The 23554-nt window shown below is 43.9% G+C and overlaps 2 protein-coding genes across 2 annotated transcripts; one reads left to right on the forward strand and one right to left on the reverse strand.

The window, feature by feature from the left end:
• Positions 1 to 59: 59 nt before the first annotated feature.
• On the forward strand, positions 60 to 16951 carry pm20d1.2 (peptidase M20 domain containing 1, tandem duplicate 2). The gene is made up of 13 exons (XM_041856357.2): positions 60 to 513; positions 5249 to 5335; positions 12019 to 12254; positions 13042 to 13128; positions 13212 to 13345; positions 13485 to 13604; positions 14069 to 14144; positions 14299 to 14360; positions 14476 to 14554; positions 14829 to 14900; positions 15111 to 15276; positions 15451 to 15550; positions 15933 to 16951. The coding sequence occupies exons 1-13, from the start codon at positions 294 to 296 to the stop codon at positions 16060 to 16062; spliced, it is 1569 nt and encodes a 522-aa protein (XP_041712291.1). The 5' UTR covers positions 60 to 293; the 3' UTR covers positions 16063 to 16951.
• Positions 16952 to 17371: 420 nt separating this feature from the next.
• Positions 17372 to 22259, reverse strand: LOC121545643 (acidic mammalian chitinase). Its single transcript, XM_041856358.2, has 12 exons — positions 22228 to 22259; positions 21949 to 22021; positions 20510 to 20539; positions 20062 to 20266; positions 19859 to 19915; positions 19532 to 19697; positions 19214 to 19338; positions 18940 to 19069; positions 18629 to 18811; positions 18243 to 18359; positions 17925 to 18057; positions 17372 to 17814 (listed from the first exon to the last, which is right to left on the reverse strand). Exons 2-12 carry the CDS (start codon positions 21971 to 21973, stop codon positions 17558 to 17560), a joined length of 1428 nt encoding a protein of 475 aa, XP_041712292.1. The 5' UTR covers positions 21974 to 22021; positions 22228 to 22259; the 3' UTR covers positions 17372 to 17557.
• Positions 22260 to 23554: the final 1295 nt, after the last annotated feature.

Genomic DNA, 23554 nt, shown 5'->3' on the forward strand with positions numbered 1-23554 from the left:
AAATGCTGTATGACATTTTGATTCAAACTGCATGCATGCATGTGCATATTTAGTTGAGCAGTCGGTATGCTGATAGTCTGGTGACATATTGCCAGGGTCAATGCTATCTGGAATCCTTGTGACGTCCATACCCTAACGCTTACCATTTCAAACGTTAACATAATGGGTGGCAGATAGCGGATATCCTATTTCCAGCCCAACAGTTGGCGCTCTAATGGTCATTCATATATCAAAACGTCACGAGCAGCTGCACTGTCATTAACACTCCGTGTGTGCACTGTCAAATAATAAAAATGGCTGACCGCAGTGCAAAATTTAACATTCTGAAGTTAGTCAAGATTTTGTCTTTTAGCTTATTATTCGTTGTTTTAGTATGTTTCGTTGCAGCCATTGTAAGGACTCTGACGTTTGATGTGAATGCAGGACTTCAACTTGCACACTGGGAGAAGACGAACAACATTGCGTCTGACATAAACCAGCACCAGAGAAAGGAGCTTCTTGAGAATTTCAGAGGTGAGTGTTATATCTAGCCTAGTTGTAAAAGAACGGACATCTGCACAGTTTCACATTGAACATCACTCTGTCGTTTAATGACATGTGCCACGCATTCTGACAACCCATTCATCCGTAACGCAGCACACTGTCGTAAACCATAACAACGTACAGTACGACGTACAGCACGTCGTACCATACATAACATTTCCCCCCCCTTTCCAAAACCAGGGACTGGTACCATATATAAAATGTCCATAGGGCAAGAACCTAGAGTGATACCTGTAAGAAATAAACATTAACCCTTAAACGGATGGACTCTCCAAACTAGCCAGTTCAGTCCATTAACCTGGAGGTTGACTAAGACACCTAACGGAGCCTAAGAATGAAAAGAGGTTAAGTAGTCCCCCAGATAAGCAGGGCGAGTTCGTGCCCGCATAGGCCTTTCTTCCACCGTCACCGCTTGTGGCTCTGGCCCTTGGGGAACCCACAGAGGCTGGGGCTCAGGTGGTAGTGGTGGAGGAGGTCCATCCAGTGGCGTCTCTGGCCTGCATGTCTGTTTTGTGTGCCTTCGTGTTCCTTGAGGGGCAGGGACTTTTCTGAGGCGGCTGGCGTGCCAGCGTGATCCATTGCTCATCATGAATGTGGCGGGCCCCAGTTGTCGACTGACCTGCAAGGGGTCCGACCAGAATGAGGCCATTTTGTTGCACCGCTGAGGCCGTCGGGCTCGGACCCAGTCTGACACTTGAATGATCGACTTCTTCACCCTGTGTGCCTTGTCAAAACGCTGTTTCATTGCTCTTTGGTGCCCGGTCACTGCCTGCTGTTCTTGGGTGCGCCTAGTCGCCGGTTCTGCTACTCTCTGTGTTCTGAGTCTGTCCAGTGGCAGTTCCATCTCACGACCTAGCATGAGGGATGCCGGGGAGACCTGTGTTGTTGTGTGTTTGCTTGCTCTGTAGTGCATTAGCGTTTGATTCAAAGCAGTTTGGAACGTGCACCCCTGGACCAGGTGCGCTCTGATGCCGTTCTTCAGCGTTTGGTTGAAGCGTTCCACCCCTCCGTTAGCTTGTGGGTTGTAGTAGGCCGTGCGGATGTGTTTGATTCCCTTGTTGCTGAGATATGAGGAGAACTCGGCAGAGGTTAGCTGGGGCCCATTGTCCGTGGTAAGGGTGAGGGGTAGGCCCCACCTTGTGAACAGGCTGTCTAGGATGTCCACGATGGCCTGTGCTGTGACAGTTCCGACAGGAACCACTTCTGGCCACTTAGAGTGGAGGTCATACACCACCACCAGGAAGCGCTGATGGTGAGGGACTGCGTGTCCATGGATCTCGCCACAGATGTCCAGTTGGATGTGCTCCCAGGGGTGGGACGGCCATGCGAGAGGCTGCAGGGGGGTGGGGCGGACTGTCCTGTTTTCCCACTGAGGAGGCATGCAGCACAATCCCTGACCAGGGCTTCAATGTCGTGGTCGATGCCTGGCCACCACACAAGGTCTCGACATCGCTGTTTGACCTTGACTATCCCCAAGTGACCCTCGTGCGCCATGGATAGAACACGCGCACGCAGGCCACTCGGGACCACAGTGCAAAACCCTCGAGAGACACAGACTTCTTCCCAGCAAGAAAGTTCGTGCTTCACTCTGGCGAAAGTCGCCAGCTCTTCCGGCACATGTGCTGGCCATCCAGTGCGTATGTAGGTGCGCAGGGTAGACAGTGTGGGATCCTGTTCCGATGCTTGCTTCAGCTCCTCCAGTGAGACGACTGACTGAAGAGGAGCGTAGAGCATTTGTACAAGCTCTGTTTCGTTGTCGTCTGGCAAGACGGTTGGAGTAGGAGCGTCAAAGGAGCGTGAGAGGAGGTCTGCCACCACGTTATCCCTCCCCGGAGTGAACTTCAGCTGATAGTCATACTGTCTGAGGCGGTCGGCCCATCTGTGCAGCCGAAGTGGCTTGTGGCCAGTTCCTGATGCTGACAGTAGCGTTGTGAGGGACTGGTGGTCGGTTCGGAGTGTGAACAGACGGCCATATAGGTAGAGGTGCCACCTTTCGCACGCCCAGACACAGGCCAGTGCTTCTCGTTCGCCCACAGAGTACCGTTGTTCTGTGGGGCTCAGGGCCCTTGAGGCGAAGGCGACGGGCCTCTCAATGCCATTCTGCAGCTGTGAGAGGACAGCTCCTAGTGCTCCAGCTGAGGCGTCACATGTGACAATGGTGTGGCAGACGGGGTCAAAGTGAGCCAGGACTGGGGCTGTGGTGAGCTGGCTCTTCAGTGAGCGGACCGCGTCTGAGCAGGCTGCCGTCCAGGCCCATGGCTCATCCTTCTTGAGGAGCTGGCGAAGGGGCGCTGTGGTCTGAGAGTAGTGGGGCAGAAACCGGAGGTAGTAAGCTGTCATGCCCAAGAATGAGGCCACCTGAGAGGCTGAGGTCGGTTCCGGGATCCGGTGGACGGCTTCAATGTTCGACATGAGTGGGGCAATGCCTTTGGCCGACAGGCGGAAGCCCACAAACTCGACGGCTGGAGCTGCAAAGGTGCACTTTCCACCGTTCAGGGTCAGGTTGTTCCGCAGTAGAGCACTGAATACTCTGTGGAGTCGATAATCATGGATGTGGAGGTCAGGGCCGTGGACCACGATGTCATCCAGATAGACCGCCACCCCAGGTATTCCAGCGAGGATGGTGCTCATCACCTTCTGGAAGCAGCTGGGGGGCGGAGCTAAGTCCAAAAGGCATGCGTGTATATCTGAACACGCCAGCGTGTGTGACAAAGGCCGTGAGGTCTCTGCTAGCTGCATGGAGGGGTACCTGAAGATAACCCTGACGAAGGTCAAGCTTCGTGAAGATCGTGGAGCCATGGAATTGTGCGGTCAGCTCCTCAGCTGTAGGCAAGGGGTACTTATCCGGGACAACGGCCTTGTTCACAGCATGGAGATCCACACAGGTCCGGATTCCACCTGACTTTTGGTTGCAATGACCAAGTTTGAAATCCAGGGGGCAGCGTTGACTGGCTCAATGATGCCTGCATCCAACTGTGACTGGAGATCTTTTGTGACATCATCACGCAGTGCAAAGGGAATGCGCCGCAGGGGCTGCATGACTGGGGTCACTTCCGGATTCACTAGGGGCCTGTGAGTAAAGGCTGTGAGGCAGCCCAGTCCATCAAACAGAGTCGGCCAGTTCTGTTGCCATGTGCAGGTAACCTGGTAGATAGCTGACCCACTGTCATCTCTCAGTGTGAATCCCAAGCCTGTGAAGAGGTCGAGGCCCAGGAGGTTGGCACCCCGCTTTGCAACATGAAATGTGAATGATGGCAGATGTTTGGTGCCGTAGTGTACTGGGACCTGGAGGGTGCCTACAATGTCTATCTTAGATCTACCGTACCCACACAGGGCAGTGGAGGGCTGTTGGAGTGGTAGGTGACTGAAAAACTTGTAGTAAGTGGCAAGGTTGAGCAACGACACCGCAGCGCCAGTATCCAGCAGCAAAGGCAAACCCACCTCACCCAGCTGCACAGTGCATGTCCTGAATGACACATGGTTGGTGGAGACGGTTCGGATTTCCGTGTGTTCATGTTGACAGTGAGATGAAACGAAGGGCCTGTTCTGGGTGGAGCTAGTAGCAGGGGCAGAACGACACACTTTCGCAAAGTGATTGTATTTTGAACAGTTCTTGCATATTTTCCCACGGGCTGGGCAGTTTGAAGCCCTTGAATTGTGAGAGCTAGCCCCACAGTTGCCACAGCTAGTTCTGTTTGTTTGTCTGTGTGCCTGCTGCACGGGCATGTCGGTGTCTGTGTCCATGCAGCTATCGACGCGGGAGGGCGTGCGCAGCGCGTGATCGTTGTAGTGCGCCTGCTCGGGCTGAAGCTGCTGTGTGAGAATGGCTGGGGGGCCGAGTGTATGCTGCAGAGCTGTCTGTTAGCATAGAAGAGCATTCCAACGCCGCTTCAACCTGGAGTGCTATTTTAATAGCTCCATCTAGTTGTAAATTATCCGATTCCAAAAGCAGTTTCTCCCTTGTCTTTTCACATAACGTCCCCTCTATCAACTGATCCCTGATGATCTCGTCCTGAAGTGTCCCGTAGTTACAAGAGCTAGCCAAATCCCTCAGATTAGCCACGTAGCTTTGAATGGACTCACCCGGCCGTTGGTGTCTCTTCCGTAGCCGGTAGCGTCGGAGGAGCACTCGCTCTTTCCCGGCGAAGTGGTTCCGTAAGAGGCTGACTGCAGCAGTGAATGTAGGAGCCGATCCAAGCGCTCTGAAAATCCTCTGTCCCTCTGTACCAAGGCAGTGACGGAGCAGTGCTGTCCTCCGCTTGTCGGAGATTGTAGAAAAGTCCATAGCTTCTAAATAAGTGTTAAAACTATCAAGCCAGTTATTCCACGGGACTGGAGGTTCGCCAGGCACGGCGAGGAATGGTGCTGGCGGTGGTAAACTGAATTCAGCCATCTTCGTCGCCAATGTTATATCTAGCCTAGTTGTAAAAGAACGGACATCTGCACAGTTTCACATTGAACATCACTCTGTCGTTTAATGACATGTGCCACGCATTCTGACAACCCATTCATCCGTAACGCAGCACACTGTCGTAAACCATAACAACGTACAGTACGACGTACAGCACGTCGTACCATACATAACAGTGAGATCCGGACTAATTTGACCATCAAGCCGAACAGATTTGACAGTCTATGTTGTGTGAATAATCGCTATAATGTGCACACCAAATTTGGTCAACGCCACCGGCTTTTTTGTATGCAGAGGCAATCCGGATTCCCACGGTGTCAACCTCGAAGACTCAGCTCAACGTCACCGCACTGCGCGAGTTCGACAGCCTCCTGAGGAAAGGTAACCTACCCGCCAACCGCCGATATTCTTTGTTTAGGATCCAAAGGCAGACGGTTACTGTAGGAAACATGTTTTCACTGAGCACACAAAGTTAACAATTAGCATTAGGACACAGCTTTATGATACTCAAGCAGAAATGCAACCCCTTTTACTCCATTATTTTAAAAGCTGATTATAAATTATATCATGTAACAAAATATGGCTATTGAGCGATAATTGTTTGACGCTGGTGCTCACTTTATAAATCATAATATTTTGATGAACTGTTAAAGTTAAATATTTGGACATAAATATCTTCCTTAATATGTTGTGAATAACTTGTAAATGTCAATGTTGTCTTATGAACCGTTCGTGAGCAAGTCTCTGATAATCGGGGGAGCTCTGACGACCCCTTTTGGCGCTCCTGAAAATACTGCTTTCACATTTCCATTTCGGAAGTGTTATCTTGTCCAATCATAAACGATTTGAGTTTAAACTCGAAGCGAAATATACATGCTGACTGATGTCTGGAAGTAGTTTTGTGGAAAAAGTGCAGAAATCGCCTCCGTGAGAAAGTAAGCAACATTTACTTATCACTACAAAGATAAGGTTCATGGGGAAATGTAGCTATGCCATTATCAAGATTTAATGTTGAATTGTTGAAGCGTTTGTAGATTTACCGCGAGTAGGTGGCTAACAAACTGTTTGGCTAGAGAGCTACGGTAGCTAGCCAACCTTTGCTTACTGTGGGGAGAGAGTGGGGCGTTCTGCTTGGCTGGCTGTGGTGGAGATTTTCTCCTCTCGCACCGCGTTCCCTGTCTCTCTCGATTTGGTGAAACAAATACACTTTAATACATTCAAACCTCAGATTCTTAGTAACAATTTTATATGCGGTAAGTGAGACTGCATTTAGACCACGGAGGTGACAACTTCTGTTCTCAGCAAGTCTGCTTGCTAGCTAGCTAGTAGTTGGGGGAGAGAGAGGAACGTTGCTTGGCACCTGTCTTTATATCACAAGAGAGAGAGGGGGATGAGGATAGATGGGAGGGAAGGAGAGGACCACTGGTTGATAAATGCCCTCAGCAAGGACTGCCAGTCTACATACATATTTGTATGAAATTAAAGATTCTCATTCTGTTTTGGTTTGTTTGATATTAATAGGCCTGTGTTCTTCCAATGTTTAACATATCTTGCTCGTCTGGATGGCCTCTTCTACCCATCTTCTGACCAATTAGTTTGTATAATGTAAGTACACACAGTAGTCTGTGAGGGAGGGGTAAAAGGTGGGACAGATGCAGGGTTTCCATTAACTGGTAATAGCTGGCTTTTGGCCTTTGAATTGTATAAATAAATAGAAAAGGCGATTTAAATATATATATATATATATATATATATATATATATATATTTAATCCCATTGCGAAATAATGATTTTTAGCCGATTCATTGATGGAAATAACAGTTGATGTAAATACATTTGACCAGTCATGCTTATTGGTCTATGGGGTAATATACATCATTTAGTGGAATTTAATTGGCACTGTCTGACAGATTTTCCGCACAAAGGCTCTGTATGCTGTTCGCGTGTGATAAATAACATGCATAATGAATACACACTTGCACAGCATACAAATACAGAGCCTTTCAGCGGATAATCTGTCAGTCAGCGCTTTTATAAGCCCAATCATTGCGCAACAATTCTAAATGCAATCATATGTTAAAAATAGTTTTTGGGCCACGATTAAAGAGCTTCTATTTTTATTTCTCAACTGCTAATTGAAGCGCGCTTCTCATTCGCCATTCAAATGCATAGGCAACAGAAGGCAGGCTTCATCAGCATGTCACACACCATTATTCAATGAGCTGGAGGCAGTATGCATTTTGAAAACATATAGCTACTTAATTAATAATAATCTCCAGAGTGGCGCAGTGGTCTAAGGCACTGCATCGCAGTACTAGCTGTGCCACTGGAGATCCTGGTTCGAATCCAGGCTCTGTCGTAGCCGGCCATGACCGGGAGACCCATGGGGCGGCGCACAATTGGCCCAGCGTCGTCCAGGGTAGGGGAGGGTTGGTAGAGCATGGCGTTTGCAACGCCAGGGTTGTGGGTTCGATTCCCACGGGGGGCCAGTATGAAAAATAAATAAAATAATGTATGCACTCACTAACTGTAAGTCGCTCTGGATAAGAGCGTCTGCTAAATGACTAAAATGTAAATGTAAAACATTTTAATTGTTTGAAACCTGAATGTTTTACTACATATTATGAGGCATGTTTTACCTTGCTTTTTCTTTTGCCTAGTAGCCTAGGCAAAATCCGACCATATCCGTAGAGGCAATTATTTGATAAAGACTTCCATTTGCCATTGAAACCAGTAGCCTATTTCTCTCATGTTCTACTGGTTTTCAACTTTCTTTCATTGTCATGTAGCTAAATGCACATTCGCGCGTAGCCTACTGCCTTGTGGGCATTGCTGCTCTAATAATAAGAAATAATAGTTTATCAACATTTTTAAGCAAAACGTTCTGATCTGTTGCATCAGATTCATTGCTTAAAAAAAAAAAAAAGTTATGTAGCCTAGGCCTACTGGTTGTATGAATTTGGGATCTATTGTCCCACACCTGTCCCAGAGTCTGTTTGGGCTATTTCTTTCTCAACAAGCTGACCAATCGAATAGGTAAACTTTTCTTCTATGGTGGATAGTAGATTGACATAGGCTCATAGGTGGCGCGTCCATAAGGCTAAGTACATTTTAATTAAATTGCCAAAATTATATAGCCTAATTAGCCTACTCCTGTCTATACAGAAATAAATAAAATAATTCAAAATAGGTTACTAAAGCATGATTTGGCCACAGAGGAACATTTAGCTTCCCCAAGCCTTAAAAGTTGTGGATTGTTTTAAATGGAATAGCCTACAGTTGGAAGCAAAGGCAGCGCGTGCAGCAAATACCAAATACTGTAGATGATTATTGAGTTGCGACTGTCAGTCAAAAGTAGAGGGGGCCCAGCCAAGCATATCGCAATATTTCTAAATGAAATTGTGGGAAAACATAGTTTGGAAAGCAAATGGCTATTGCTGTAAAGAGAAGACAATGAAAAGACTAAAATCGGTCTTTTAGTTATAACAATTCTCAACTTAATTGAGGGAACAACAATAGGCCTATCTTATTGGCACCAGCGGAGAGCATCGGCCATATCCCCAGTGATATTCACTCTATCATTGTTGGGTCAGTGCCACTTAAGTTTGTTTTTGGACAATTTCCTCCTCCAGTTTAGATGGATGTCATATTCTATTTGTGTCTCCCCTTCTCGTAGGCCTATTATATGTCAATTTTATTGATCTGTTTGTCAGTGTCAGCAGAGTAGGCTACACTGTAATTTGTCATATTAAAAAAGATTCAGCTAATTTCACAAGTCATAAAGTGTAGTAAAATTGCATGAAATGTGGTTTTCCCATGCAAAGAAAAAAGAAATGTAACTGATATAGCCCAGGCCTCTACATTCTATGCTCTCAGCCATGCATTGAACAGTCTTTGCGAACAGTGTTTGTGTTATATTATTAGCCTAAATTATGACTATCCAGTCCACTAATCACGTTACGAATATTAGGCTATTTTACATAAGTCTGCAAATGCGATGATGCATGGAATGCTTTATTATAAAGGTGAATTTTTATGGTGAAAATTGGCTTCCCCAAACTTGAAACTCACACACCGCCTATGTGATTTTGCTGTTTGTTACTTGTCTTGTTGGCTGAGGAAAAGTACATGTGGACAGTTATTCTAACATCTTCAAAGTGTGCGGTAAGGACACGCATCAATCCATCCTCGGCTTGCATGTTCTGCTAAGATTAATTACCATAATCTAAATGTGATTTCTGTCATTCTCAGCACCGTGGGTGGATGCTTTAATCACGTTATGCACCCAATGCATATCGGTCTGCTAAATTTCTCAAATGTCAGTTAAGGTCAAATGTCTGGCACTACATTTTCATAAAGGAAACCCTGGACAGGTGTCAAGGTAATGTGTGAGCACATGATCATTATGCTCAGAGCTTAAACTCTCATGACAGTCTACATTTTAACCATCAAATGTCATCTTTTTTATTTGGTTTATTTTTGTATTTTTTTTCTGTTCTTTCTTTTTGTCTTTCTTTCGTACACACAGTTTATTGGTGGTGTGAAAAGTACAGATGCTCATTTTGTTTGATATTAATAGGCCTGTTTTTTTTGCATGTTCACTATGAACTAAGGAACTTAAGATATGCACCTAGTGTAATGACATCTGCCTGTATGGAATATTTTAACTTAGATTCTTGGCCCATTTATTAGAAGCAATGTTTGGAAAACGGTTTGTTGTGCACACATTTATGAACACTTACAATCTCACCTTTGCTAGAGTAGCTCAGGAAGGTTAGCCGCCACCACACACACAAACACACACACACTCACACTCACACTCGTGTAGTCTAAGGGAGGGGTTAAGGTTTGGTGAGTAGCATAGGTGTGTGAGGAGTTTCGAATGGAAATTTCCCCGTTAAAAGTCTATGGGCTTTGGAATGCATTGAATTGTATGCATATATTGCTATGGTTTAAAAAGGTCATTTCAGGTAATCTAGTCTGAAGCAGTCTGTAATGTTAGATTAGTGTCTCTAGCTCAAAGGTTTTAGAGCAGGGGTGGGCAGAAGAAAAAGGAGTATGTCTAGTCGAATTACATAATTGTTGCTGTTTATGAGCACACTAAAACCCTAAAAGTATTACTTCAGGTTAGTTCAGTAGCGTGTGTGTGATTAATTGCATTAGTAGGTCAAAATAAATAACTTAGTTGGAAAAATGATAACTTTGGTGCCATTTTTGGCGAAGGCTTTGCCATTGACCTGTGCATTATCTCCCGCAGCCTTTTGACCCAGAATTCAGACACAAATTGTAATATCTCAGCAATGGTAAGGTTTACAGGCATAAAACAAAATGCAGTGTGCTTCTGGGATTCTGTTGTATCATCAGTTCAGCTCTAAAAGCAATGTTTATTTTACCCCCCCAACACTCTACACCAGCAGTTCCTAAACTAGGGGTCGTGAAAAATAATATCTCGTCTTTGTATCTCAATCATTGTAATGTGGTTAACCATAAAAATCAAAATGAAAATTATTCAAAAATAAAAGATAAAATTCAATCCGAGAGCGCCCTTAGATCATGGGAAAAGGCCACACTTGACCGTTGCACTTGAATCATTCCAACGGTGAATGGCTAGGACCACTACGTTATGAAACCACACGCTATTGCAGAGACTTTGATATTACTGACCGCAATTAATATGGTGAAAACAATGTGTGGGGAGGCAGAGGCACAGAAACTCTCATCAATTAGTTGTGTTAAATTAAGAATTTAAGCTATTGCTAGCAATCAAGAGGAAACTGACTGCATGAGTCAAACTCCTCAGCTTATGCTTTCTAAATGGACGTTAGCTATGAGGGCCGAGATGCCCATGCATTGCCTTTTGTTCGCTATACATGTCAGGGGATGCTACGACGACATTGTTCTGTCTCATGATTCCCGAGCATGAAACGGCACAGGGGATGTTCAGTGTGCTGCGTGGCTATATTGATGAAAAACAGATTCCATGGGGTCGAATTGTGGGCTTTTGCACAGATGGGGCTCCATCCATGGTGGGACGGCGGGCAGGCCTCTGCGCTCTAGTTATGAATGTGTCTCCTCTACCATATGGACGCATTGTATGATACACATAGCAACTGGCGGCAAAAAAGCTGAGCACAGAACTCTGAGATATACTGCAGCAGGTAACTTAGATTGTAAACTACATCAAACCACATCCACTGTGTGCATGCCTGTTCGCAAAACTATGTGAAGGTATGGGATCAGAGCATGACAATGTTCTATTTCACACACAGGCTTGGTGGTTAACGAGGGGGAGTGTTGGAAAGATTTTTCACTTTGAGAGAGGAAGTGTTGTCATTCACACTGGATGTTTAAAAAAGGAAAAAAGGGACTTAGTTGACTTTGTAATGAAAATAAAATGTTTCTCCTTGCCTATGTAACAGACTTATTTGGGAAACTGAACGAAACTGAACCCAAGCATGCGGGGGAAATACAAAAACATTCTACAGATGAGTAACCGATTCAGAGGAAATCATTCTTATTGGAGATGGTCTTCTAAAGGTGAACCAGGCAAAGCCAAGAGAAGGAGGCATGGGGAAAAATCAGACTGGGAAAAATCGATTTGAACGGTCATCCAACTCTGAATTCCAACTCAGGCCTCTTTCTAGAGCTCCGACCTGAAGATCACTGACGTCATGATTTGATCTCGTATTTTTCTGAGTTCCCAGTTGTCTTGAAAGCACCATAAAACTCATGGTACCGTTCGCCTGCTCATAACTGTGTGAAGTTTGATTCAGTGCTCTCGTCTGCATTAAAACCAAATATTGATCCAGGTTGGACGTCATAGCCCTACATTTAAAAGTATGTGATGGTGAGTTGAGAATACAATCAGAAATACTGTAAAAAAATTTTTTCCAATTGACTGCCATAGCTCCAAATAAAAAAGTGAACATTGGCTGTTAATTACATAATTTTTTCACATGGTTGGTTGTCGTGAGAATTTTTTTATATCAAAATGGGGTCTTGGGCAGAAAAGGTTTGGGAACCCCTGCCCTACACTAAACATATTTCCCCCCCCCCTCTGCCAGTTTTCCCTACAGTGTTCTCTTCCCACCTGGTCCAGCATGAGGTTGTGGCCAACTACAGCCACCTGTTCTGGGTGCCTGGCTCTGACCTGGCCCTGGTCCCCTACATGCTGCTGGCCCACATAGATGTGGTGCCTGCTGATGAGAGTGATGGATGGGAGGCCCCACCATTCTCTGCAAAGGAGATAGATGGATTCATCTACGGTAGAGGGACCATCGATAACAAGCAGTCTGTCATGGTGAGGGTTGACTGTAGGTAGAGGTTTATGGGACCTGGGTGTTCCAAGAACAAGGATCAGAGCGTAGAGATAAATCTATGATTTGTTTGCTATGATTTAGGCCAGGGATGGGCAGCTGGCGGCACGGCCCCCCTTTTTGAAGGCCCTCAGATCAATTTTGGGAACTCAGTTGGGGTCTCAACTGACTGTTGCGAGTTAGAAGGGGCCATTTAGAAATTTGGTTGTGCATCAGCAGTTTCTCTTTTTATGTAAGTCACTGATAGTCAGTCAATAAGCCCATGTCAGCTACATTATTTTAGATTGCTAAATGAGTTTTGTGGACAGCTATCTAAATGTGTTATCATGGTCAAATTACCTGCTGGGGGTCCCCCTCCATTGATTTTGTCAGTCTCACTCAGATATATTAAAAACTGCTAACATTTCTCTCCGCCTCATGGCAAAATGAGGAGAATTGCATGAAATTAGTTATAAAATTACAAAATATGTAATTGCAGCAAACGTGCTTTAAAACTGCAACATTTTCTGTACACCCCATGGCAAAATGTGCAGAATTGCACCAAATAAATGTAAAAATTCTCTGCTGTCGAGAGCGGGGTTACTAAAATGTTTTGCTCGCAGTGTGTGTGGGGCGGGGGATTGTTTTGTGGCCCCCACCCCCAACAAAGTTGCCCATCCCTGATTTAGGCCAAGGGCATTGCATGATTAACAATGTGGTTACTGTTTTTCCTCATCCAATAATATGATTTAACGTTGTCAGAATCTAACCAGACAATTTTTTTCACTGTAGGGAATTCTTCAGGCGCTGGAGTACCTGTTGATAAGAGGTTATTCTCCGCGAAGGGGATTCTTCATTGGTCTGGGTCATGATGAAGAGGTTTGTGAAGTTGGTAGAGGTCTTTTATTTCAGAAACCGAAAGGGACAGAAATCAGAAACATGATCTTCTGTCTGTACTGTAGGTGAGTGGCTTCCAGGGGGCCATGAACATAGTGAAGGTGCTGAAGAAGAAAGGGGTGCAGCTGGTGTTCGTACTGGATGAGGGTCTGGCTGTGCTGGATGGAGTCATCAGTGGTCTGCAGGGGCCTGCTGCTCTGTAAGCATTCATTCATTCACTCTTGTCTCATATTTAATGTCTTTCTCCTTTATTAAGTGTTACTTATACGGCTTACGTCATAGATTGCACTCACAGTATATTAAAAGTGTGTGGGCCTGCCTGTGTGTATATGTGTCAGAATTGGGGTCACTGAGAAAGGACAAGCCACTGTGAAACTGAGTGTCTTCAAGGCCCCGGGTCACTCCTCCATGCCTCCCAGAGAGAGCAGCATCGGCATCCTGGCTGGAGCTGTCAAAAGGTGAGAGGGTATTTGGGAATCACACTCATCACAGGCTAGATGGGTCTTCTGTGTGTAGCCATTGCTTAACACCTACAGGTACAGTTAAATGAAGGGGAATTCCACTTTTCTTTCTTGGTCAGCCATGAACATTATAGACAAATATTTTATAAGGCTCAAGGTTCAAGTTTTATTGTCACGCGGACAAGTGTAGTGAAATGCCTTTCTTGCTAGCTCTATCCCAACAATGCAATAATAAATATCCGTAGGACTATAACGTAAAGTAGTAAAAAAACGCACAAGAAATATAAATAAGAAGAACACAAGAAAGTAAGCTTGTATACACCTCAGTTGAGTATGCGTGAACTCAGTAAAGGGAGGACATTTCTAAATCGGCTAGGCCTACATTGTTTTAGGCCTGCGTCATAGAATATATTGTGTCATGTCATATTGTGAACCTAAGCACACGTGGTCTGTTTTGTCAGGTTGGAGGACAACCCAATGCCCATGTTGTTTGGTGGAGGCCCTGACCGCAGGACCTTTGAACACTTAGCTCACAAGGTAATCCTGTGTGTCTAACCTCTATCCTACATTGGCTTCAATTATCCTATCAGATAATCTGCTATAAAGAGACTAGTGTTTAGTACTAGTCTTAACAACATTTTAAATAAGTACATAGCTTTTTAAATCACTTTGAAATGTCTTTGTCTTAAAGTTTGGACTCCCACTTAAGTTTGTCATGTCGAATATGTGGCTGTTCTCTTCACTTATTGGCAGGTAATTTCCCTCACTGAATTTCTCTGGTTTGTTCCACCTTGATTATTTCAGTTACATGCAGATTATACTCGATTGAGTTATAAAACCTAAATAACAACATTTGTTTATGTTACAGAGTATTGGAAAGAAGACCTGACACAAATGCTTTTGTGAGAACTACAACTGCAGTCACCATGTTCAACTCAGGTGTTAAGGTACAATATCTTGTCATAATAAATGAGTTATAGTGCATGAAGGTGTCTGTTAAAGTGATGCTCCTGAGGTTTTCTATAATTTCACCAATAGTTTTGAAAGTGCTCTCGAGCCATACGGGTCCCCGAAATTGTTGTACTACGTCATCCATTTTGTGTGATATGTTCTTGTTTTTTTGCAATTTGTATATGTTCAAAATTCAAATTGTGTTAAGTTATATGGTCCTGGACTGCATCTTTACGCAAATACAGTACTTGATGTTTCTATTCTTCACAGGTGAATGTTCTTCCCTCCCTTGCTGAGGCCTATGTGAATATGCGGATACATCCAGCACAGTCATTACAAGAGGTGGGGATAGCATTTTACGCATCTACGTATATGGTTCAACAGCATGCTATATTCAAAATTAATGTTATTTATCTATTATACTGTAAAGCTAAAATCATAGGTTGATCTCACAAAACCGAGACACTGAATTTATAAACCATTTAGTCATGCTTGACCATTTTGAAAACTCCCCCAGTTTTCAAAATGATAGTGTTTGTATCTTCCTGTCAGGTTCTGGAGTTCATCCAATCCACAGTGGGAGATGAGAGAGTGAAGATGGAGCTGGTGAATGGCTTTGACCCACTGCCTGTCAGCTCGTATGATGAAACATCCTTTGGGTTCCAGACCATCAAGAAGACCGTGCTGGACCAGTTCCCACAAGTTACTGTTGCGCCTGGTAAGAAACAGAATAGAAGGGAGTGTGTGTGGAGAGGGAATGGTATTTGGTTGATTTGCCCACGATGATGTTGGGGGGGATCCTGCTTTTGGTATGGGTTTTTCAGGCAACATATTCACATATCTATGACATAGTAGGATTCAACATACAAATCTATCATATTCCAACGTGCAGGTATCTGCATCGGAAACACAGACAGCCGCCACTACACTGACCTGGCCAAGGACATCTATCGCTTTGCACCTACCTGGATCAGACCAGGGGACACCCAGAGGTATGACTCACATTGTAGCTGGAGCACTGAATATTCTGTAGAGAAGAGCTCTCTCCAGCCCCAATCTCTTTATCAGGTGCTGAATGTAGTCATAGTAACTGGATACGTACTGTACAACATACTGTATCTTTGGCCTGTTGGGGTTGAGGAGATTGTTCGAACACAGCCCTTTTGTTGATCATGAGACAAACTCCAGTCTTATGATCTAGCCATGTGACACTGTTGAACCATAACATGTAAGTCAGCCCTACATGCACAGCATCTTGACAAGGAGGGTTAAACAATGCCCTCTGTTTGCATTGAACAAACGAAAGTCTCACCTTACTAACACTGTAGTTTGGCCGCTATCGTTCCAGTACTTATGCATTCTCTACATTTCCAGGTTCCATGGTATTGACGAGAGGATTTCTAAGAAGAACTACGAGGAACTGGTCGTCTTTTACTTCAATCTGATCCAGAACTGTGACATCAAGGAGCTCCCTTCTCCCCACAGTGCTGGTCATGAGCTCTAAAGCAGGGTATTGGAGGGGTGGGGTGGGGGCTGTGTATGCCACTGTTAAATTCATAATCCAGATCAAAATTACACTTTGTTGTGTAAGATTCTATTTACCCCTTCAGGTTGGGTCCCTCCTTTATTTTGGGTGAAGTACATACATCTCTTGGTGATTAGTATATATGATAAACAACAAACTACCAATGCTATAGTTTGAATGAAGACAGTCCGATTTGTATTATCAATGAGTACATCAATTCAATATTACTCAGACATCAAAAGGGGGCAAGATCTCAAGGGGAACAGACATACAACATGGAGATTTTGATCTCTGTGTTGTAAAAAAAGGAAAGAAAAACACTGCCGCTTGGTGACAGTACTGCATTAGAGATATGGAGTTAGAATTTTGGTATGGCCATAGAACGTTTTTAATTGGTACAAAATCAATGTAATATGTTACTATTTTGTTGTTAATCATTGACATGAAACTTGAAATGGAGATTATTGTGATGAGTGAAGTGTATGCAGTGTGCATGTGAGAGCTATAATCTGATATTTGCTGGCCAAATGTCCTCCCTGTGGAATGGTTTCTAAAGATATATAAATCATTTTATTTTCAATATACAGTAATGGTATGAAACTTGAAATCGCAAGCTCTTAAAAGGCCATATTTCAACTTTTGCGTGATGTCTTACTTGCTGATTTCTGAGGTACTTGAGATTTTTTTATTGTGAATATTAAACATGTTAATTGAGGTGCAATACTTGATTTATCTGTTTTCAGATAACTGAAATAAAACATTTTATTATAATACTGCTGCCTAGTGTGTGAGGTAATGGGCCAATAAAGCTGAAGATATCGTTGATGTGCGTGGTGAACATAATGGTTAATAAACATGATGCACTGTGGTGACGGCCATCTTTGTTTCCAGTTGATGTGTCCAAATTGTTACAATGTACAGTCCGACGTGATTTTACAAGTGTTCAGACAGTAGGTCTAAATTCACCTATACCAAGGGTGTCAAACTCATTACATGGAGGGCCTAGTGTCTGTTCCTTGGGGTTTTGGTTTTTCCTTTCAATTAAGACCTAGTCCACAAGGTGAGTTCTTTACTAATTAGTGACCTTAATTCATCAATCAAGCACAAGGGAGGAGCGAAAACCTGCAGACACTCGGCCCTCTGTGGAATGAGTTTGAAGTGTGAAGTACTTTACAGTTGGGTTAATTGTGTAACAACAAACACAAAGGTTTCAAACATTTCAAATGATAGGAAGAGATTCCAATCTCTTGGAATCTAGTCACAATAAGCAGCATCAATAAACATTACATACAAACATTACACAAATACTTTATTTTTTGCTCACTTTTTATTATTCCATTGTAATTGGAGTACATCTTTTTTCATTTAAATGTAAACTAGCCTTGGTATCATGAAACTGAGGTAAACATAGTATATCAGTTACTCAGGCTGCAATTTGTACATTATCAGAAAACTCCTATGCCATGCTCATGTTCTACAAATTCCAGTCACAGCACTTGCATTTCTCGTTGAAAACAAGGTTAGTGGCGCACTTCTGGAGGTAGGTGTGTCCATTGAAGCATTGGTAGAAGGCATTAGGGTCTTCCTTTTTACAGTACAGACCGTCAGCTTTCCCCCCACAGAAGCCACTGCCGGGCAGAGGAGTGGTGGTGGAGGTGGTGGCGGGTACACTGCTGGTGGTAGTTGCTGGCAGTGGTGGTGGACGTGTTGTGGTAGGAAGGGGTGGCAAATCTATCAAACACAGAGTGTATTGTCAAGAATGGAATGATACAATGTCATTGTTATATCAACCAAACCTCTTATGAGACTTAAACCTCAGTGCTCTAGTAATGGCTGCTTACCTGAGGCCAGAAGAGAACGCAGATGGTTGATCAGGGGATAGTTGCCCTGTCCACAGAACTGTCCGGCAAAGTCATCCAGATCCAGAGACCAGATAAAGGCCCCTCCAAACTTGTTGTCTTTTAGATAGCGTGCCTATAAAATGACCAAATATTTTATTTCACAAAACCATATAGCCATCAACCAATCACCATGTAATCAATGACAAAGATATTATGGTTTAAATTAGCAAGACATTCGACTACTACAATTTACAGCCATCAACTGAAAGAAGATTCCTTTTTGCACATTAAGTCGTCTTAAGTAATATGATACCGTACCTTTATTTCAAAGCTCTCCCAGTTGTCATATCCCACCCACTCATTTCCTTTGGTGGCATAGGGAACCATCTGATCCTCAATCAACTCAACAGTTGCTCCATTCAGAAAAGTGCAGATCTGGTGGAAGAGAAAAATAAACATGTCATGAGTAGGTTGGAAAGCTGATTGCTGTTGTTTTGAATTGGCCCTGAGTACAGTATACTGAAAGTGTGCATTGATGCATTGTGTTAAAATCTATTTTTTTATCATCTACAAGTGTTTCCAAGTGGTTCCAAAACATAGCGTGTTAATTGACTCCACGGAGTTGGGAGATCGCACCACCAGTGACAACTGTATTTGTAGTTTTGAACTTTGACCCCTCTCCCTGACCTTTAGTCAGTACTGACCTCATAATAGGACCAGAAGCCGGCCTCACGGGTGTAGGTTCCAGCAGAGGCTGGTCCACTCGTTATGGCTCCGACGCCATTGTCTCCTGAGACAGTGCGGAATGTGCGCCCATAGGTGGCGAAACCCATCATCAGCTTCTCAACAGGGGCGCCCTGGTCCCGCCAGTACTTCATGGCAAAGTCCTTTGGAAAAAGAGTAAACATTCAACAACTATTTGACAAATTGTTAATGGTTTCTAAAATGCTTTCTAGATTATTTATGGTTTCAAATGGTTTCAAAATAATAATGATTGGTAATATGTTTTACTCACAACGTTGAAATACTTGAGCTCTCCTTCCTCTCCATCTAAAGCACCACGGTACAGGGGGCTGTTGTGGCGTGTGAATGGGTCCCAGGCTCCACCCATGTCATAGGACATCACATTGATAAAGTCCAAGTATCTGTTACACAGTCACACAAGGTGAAAGGTCACAAAATGTAACATGGAAAATACTAAATGGTAAATTATAAACCTTCGCAATAATTATTACTATACCAATCACCTATGGTGAATGACGGCCCTCTGTTTTAACTTTTGGACTCACTTTGCAACCTCTGCAATCTCATAACCGTTGTCAATGTTTCCCTTCCCAGCAGCCACTGCAGCTGTGACCAGCAGCCTTGGTCTCCTGGTGTCAGTGGCCTCCTCCTCAAATGCCTCAAGCAACTCCTGGACCCCAGAACCAAATGAGACAGTGTATTTTGTTAATGTTATGAAATAATATAATTTCGAAGTTGTGCTGGATCAGTTAAAGTTGAACATAATTATTATGGTGCCCCATTAAAATTGTTACTCAGGATCCAAATATAATGTTTTCCAGATCTTTGATTATTACTACTGTGGCTGTGAATGCCAAACTGACCCTGCACAGCAGTGTGAACCTATTCTTGTCCTCTGGGGGGCTCCCTCGTGATCCAGGGTACTCCCAGTCCAGGTCCAGGCCATCAAAGCCGTACATCCTCAGGAAACTGATGGAGGACTGGATAAACTTCTGGCGATTGGCAGGTGTTGACACCATGATGGTGAATCTGAAAAGTTATTCAGTGTCAGTAATCATAATACCTGGAATTGTTATTATTAATTGAAAAGCATAATGACCAATAGATACTTAAGAACATGTTTATTTATTTCAGTAAAATACATTGAAACATGTACAACTTAATCATGGCTATCTGGCAACAATACTCACTGACTGGACCCAAAGTTCCATCCACCAACTGCCAACAGGGTCTTCAGTGCAGGATTTCTGTCCAAGACAAGAGAGATTCATCAACACACCCAATTTCAATGCATTTAAAGATAAATGTGAGTATGTAATAATTATTGTAAATGCACAAAATGCTGATGGAGAACCTAAGGCATCAATCATATAGCTCAGTAGCTAAAACTCACTGGTTCTTGAGCCCATTGAAGGACTGATAGAGAACATCATCGTTCCATTCGTAGGTGACTAGCTCGTTGTTGTGGTTGATCATTGAGAAGGCGTAGATCAGATGAGTGCAGAGATTGGGGTCCACATTGGCCGGCAGGTATTTCCCAGTGCCTGGTCTGTACTGGGACCAGTTGGTGAAGTAGCACAACAGTTTGGTTGATGACACTGTTGAGGAATTACTAGTATCAGGCCCCCATCAGAACAAAGTCATAGACAAAGACTTTGACAGTGACCATATCTAGGATTGTATCAATGTTGTCTGCTATGTACTGAGCCATGTTTTTCAACAGTAAGTTATTTATTTTCTCCATATTAATGTTACTTAACGATATCCTATTTTTGGTAGCTACAGTACAATTAAGTTTGGATATACATCAAGAGTAATGCTGCAAGAACTACAAAACGTACCCATTTGAAGACACATCAAAACGGACAGTCCTGAAACAGGAATTAAACATTTGTTGTATTAGACAAATCAAACAAGCTTAATTGCATGCAGTCAACAAAGTACACTACATGACCAAATGTATGTGGACAGCTACTTGTCGAACATCTCATTCCAAACTGTTGCCACAAAGTTGGAAGCACAGAATCGTCTAGAATGTCATTATATCCTGTAGTGTTAAGAATTCCCTTCACTGCCCAAGATCATTATTCCTCCTCCACCAAACTTTACAGTTGGCACTATTCATTGGGGCAGGTAGCGTTCTCCTGGCAACCGCCAAACCCAGATTCGTCTGTCGGACTGCCAGATGGTGAAGCATGATTCATCACTCCAGAGAACGCGTTTCCACTGCTCCAGGTCCAATGACGGCGAGCTTTACACCACTCCAGCCGACGCTTGGCATTGCGATCTTAGGCTTGCGTGCGGCTGCTCGGCCATGGAAACCCATTTCATGAAGCTCCCGACGAACAGTTCTTTTTGTTGTATTTTACCCACTTTTTTCTCAACATTTCAATTACGATCTTGTCTCATCGCTGCAACTCCCCACGGGCTCGGGAGAGGCGAAGGTCAAGTCATGCGTCCTCCGAAACATGACCCACCAAACCGCGCTCCTTAACACCCACCCGCTTAACCCGGAAGCCAGCTGCACCAATGTGTCGGAGGAAACATCGTTCAACTGACGACCAAAGTCAGCCTGCAGGCGCCTGGCCGACACAAGGAGTCGCTAGAGCGCGATGAGCCAAGTAAAGCCCCTCCGGCCAAACCCTTGCGACACTGGGCAAATTGTGCGCTGCCCTATGGTACTCCCGGTCACAGCCGCTTGTGACACAGCCTGGGATCGAACCCGGGTCTGTAGTGACACCTCAAGCACTGCGATGCAGTGCCTTAGACGCTGCGCCACTCGGGAGGCCCCCGAAGAACAGTTATTGTGTTGACGTTGCTTCCAGAGGTAGTTTGGAATCGAAGACAGACCATTTTTACGCGCTTCAGCATCTGTGAGCTTTTGTGGACTACCACTTCGCGGCTGAGCCATTGTTGCTCCTAGACGTTTCCACTTCACAATAACAGCACTTACAGTTGACCGGGGCAGCTCAAGAAGGGCAGAAGTTTGATGAACTGACTTGTTGGAAAGGTGGCATCCTATGACGGTGCCACCTTGAAAGTCACTGAGCTCTTTAGTAAGGCCATTCTACTGCCAATGTTTGTCTATGGAGAGTGCATGGCTGTGTGCTCAGTTTTATATACCTGTCAGCAACGGGTGTGGCTGAAATAACCGAATCCACTAATTTGAAGGGGTGTCCACATACTTTTGTATATATAGTGTATCTAGAGTATACGATGGTGTCATTAACACGATTATGTAAAATGTATCACAATATTTCATTGCCAGAATTTGACTTACCAGTGAGGAGTGTTAGTTTGGCCATGATGAGTTTGTAGTTGCACGGCCTCTCCTTACAAAACCAAAGAGGAACCTGGAAAAAAGCATTTTCATTTCATTAAACAAACCATGGTGGTAAGAATGTTGTGTGTGGCTAAGGTTGCCCGAGTGCTTCTGCACTGTCCATCTTCAAGTTTAATATGTTGCAATTATTGGAGGTTAAAGGTTATAACTGACGGTCGGGTGATAGTAAAACTATAATGTAATAATAATAATAAAAACATAGAGCCCAAGTCCTACCTGGTCCTCAGTGAGACACTGGATCAGTGTCTGAAAGAGAATACATATCACTTTTTATACCGTTCTGATAAGCCTGGGCCAAAGGCTACATATCTGTACCAGGAAGTGGCAACATGGGGGGGATTGTTTGCGATTGATCTGGATCAATCAGTGTCATCGTTTTTGCTAGGTTATATCCTAAAATGAAACTGTCTGAATTGTAATAGAGATAGACCTATCTTTATGGTCAGATAAACAACCATGGATGATTAGTATTAAGGGTGAAATAAACCATCTCTATCCTCTGTATCAGCAATATGGAATTGGGACATTCAGTTAGCAAATACAGTTAAATCATCTTCATTAACTAGTTAAGAGGTTTTAGTTTGAATACAAACTGTCCACAAACTGGACCCATTGTAGTATTTATCATTCATTCACATATACAGTGAGGGAAAAAAGTATTTGATCCCCTGCTGATTTTGTACGTTTGCCCACTGACAAAGAAATGATCAGTCTATAATTTTAATGGTATGTTAATTTGAACAGTGAGAGACAGAATAACAACAAAGAAATCCAGAAAAACACATTGATTTGCCTTTTAATGAGGGAAATAAGTATTTGACCCCATCTCAATCAGAAAGATTTCTGGCTCCCAGGTGTCTTTTATACAGGTAACGAGCTGAGATTAGGAGCACACTCTTAAAGGGAGTGCTCCTAATCTCAGCTTGTTACCTGTATAAAAGACACCTGTCCACAGAAGCAATCAATCAATCAGATTCCAAACTCTCCACCATGGCCAAGACCAAAGAGCTCTCCAAGGATGTCAGGGACAAGATTGTAGACCTACACAAGGCTGGAATGGGCTACAAGACCATCGCCAAGCAGCTTGGTGAGAAGGTGACAACAGTTGGTGCGATTATTCGCAAATGGAAGAAACACAAAAGAACTGTCAATCTCCCTCGGCCTGGGGCTCCATGCAAGATCTCACCTCGTGGAGTTGCAATGATCATGAGAACAGTGAGGAATCAGCCCAGAACTACACGGGAGGATCTTGTCAATGATCTCAAGGCAGCTGGGACCATAGTCACCAAGAAAACAATTGGTAACACACTATGCCGTGAAGGACTGAAATCCTGCAGCGCCCGCAAGGTCCCCCTGCTCAAGAAAGCACATATAAAGACCGTCTGAAATTTGCCAATGAACATCTGAATGATTCAGAGGAGAACTGGGTGAAAGTGTTGTGGTGAGATGAGACCAAAATCGAGCTCTTTGGCATCAACTCAACTCGCCGTGTTTGGAGGAGGAGGAATGCTGCCTATGACCCCAAGAACACCATCCCCACCAT

Source organism: Coregonus clupeaformis, chromosome 30, assembly GCF_020615455.1.
Source record: "Coregonus clupeaformis isolate EN_2021a chromosome 30, ASM2061545v1, whole genome shotgun sequence".
NCBI classification, from domain to species: domain Eukaryota; kingdom Metazoa; phylum Chordata; class Actinopteri; order Salmoniformes; family Salmonidae; genus Coregonus; species Coregonus clupeaformis.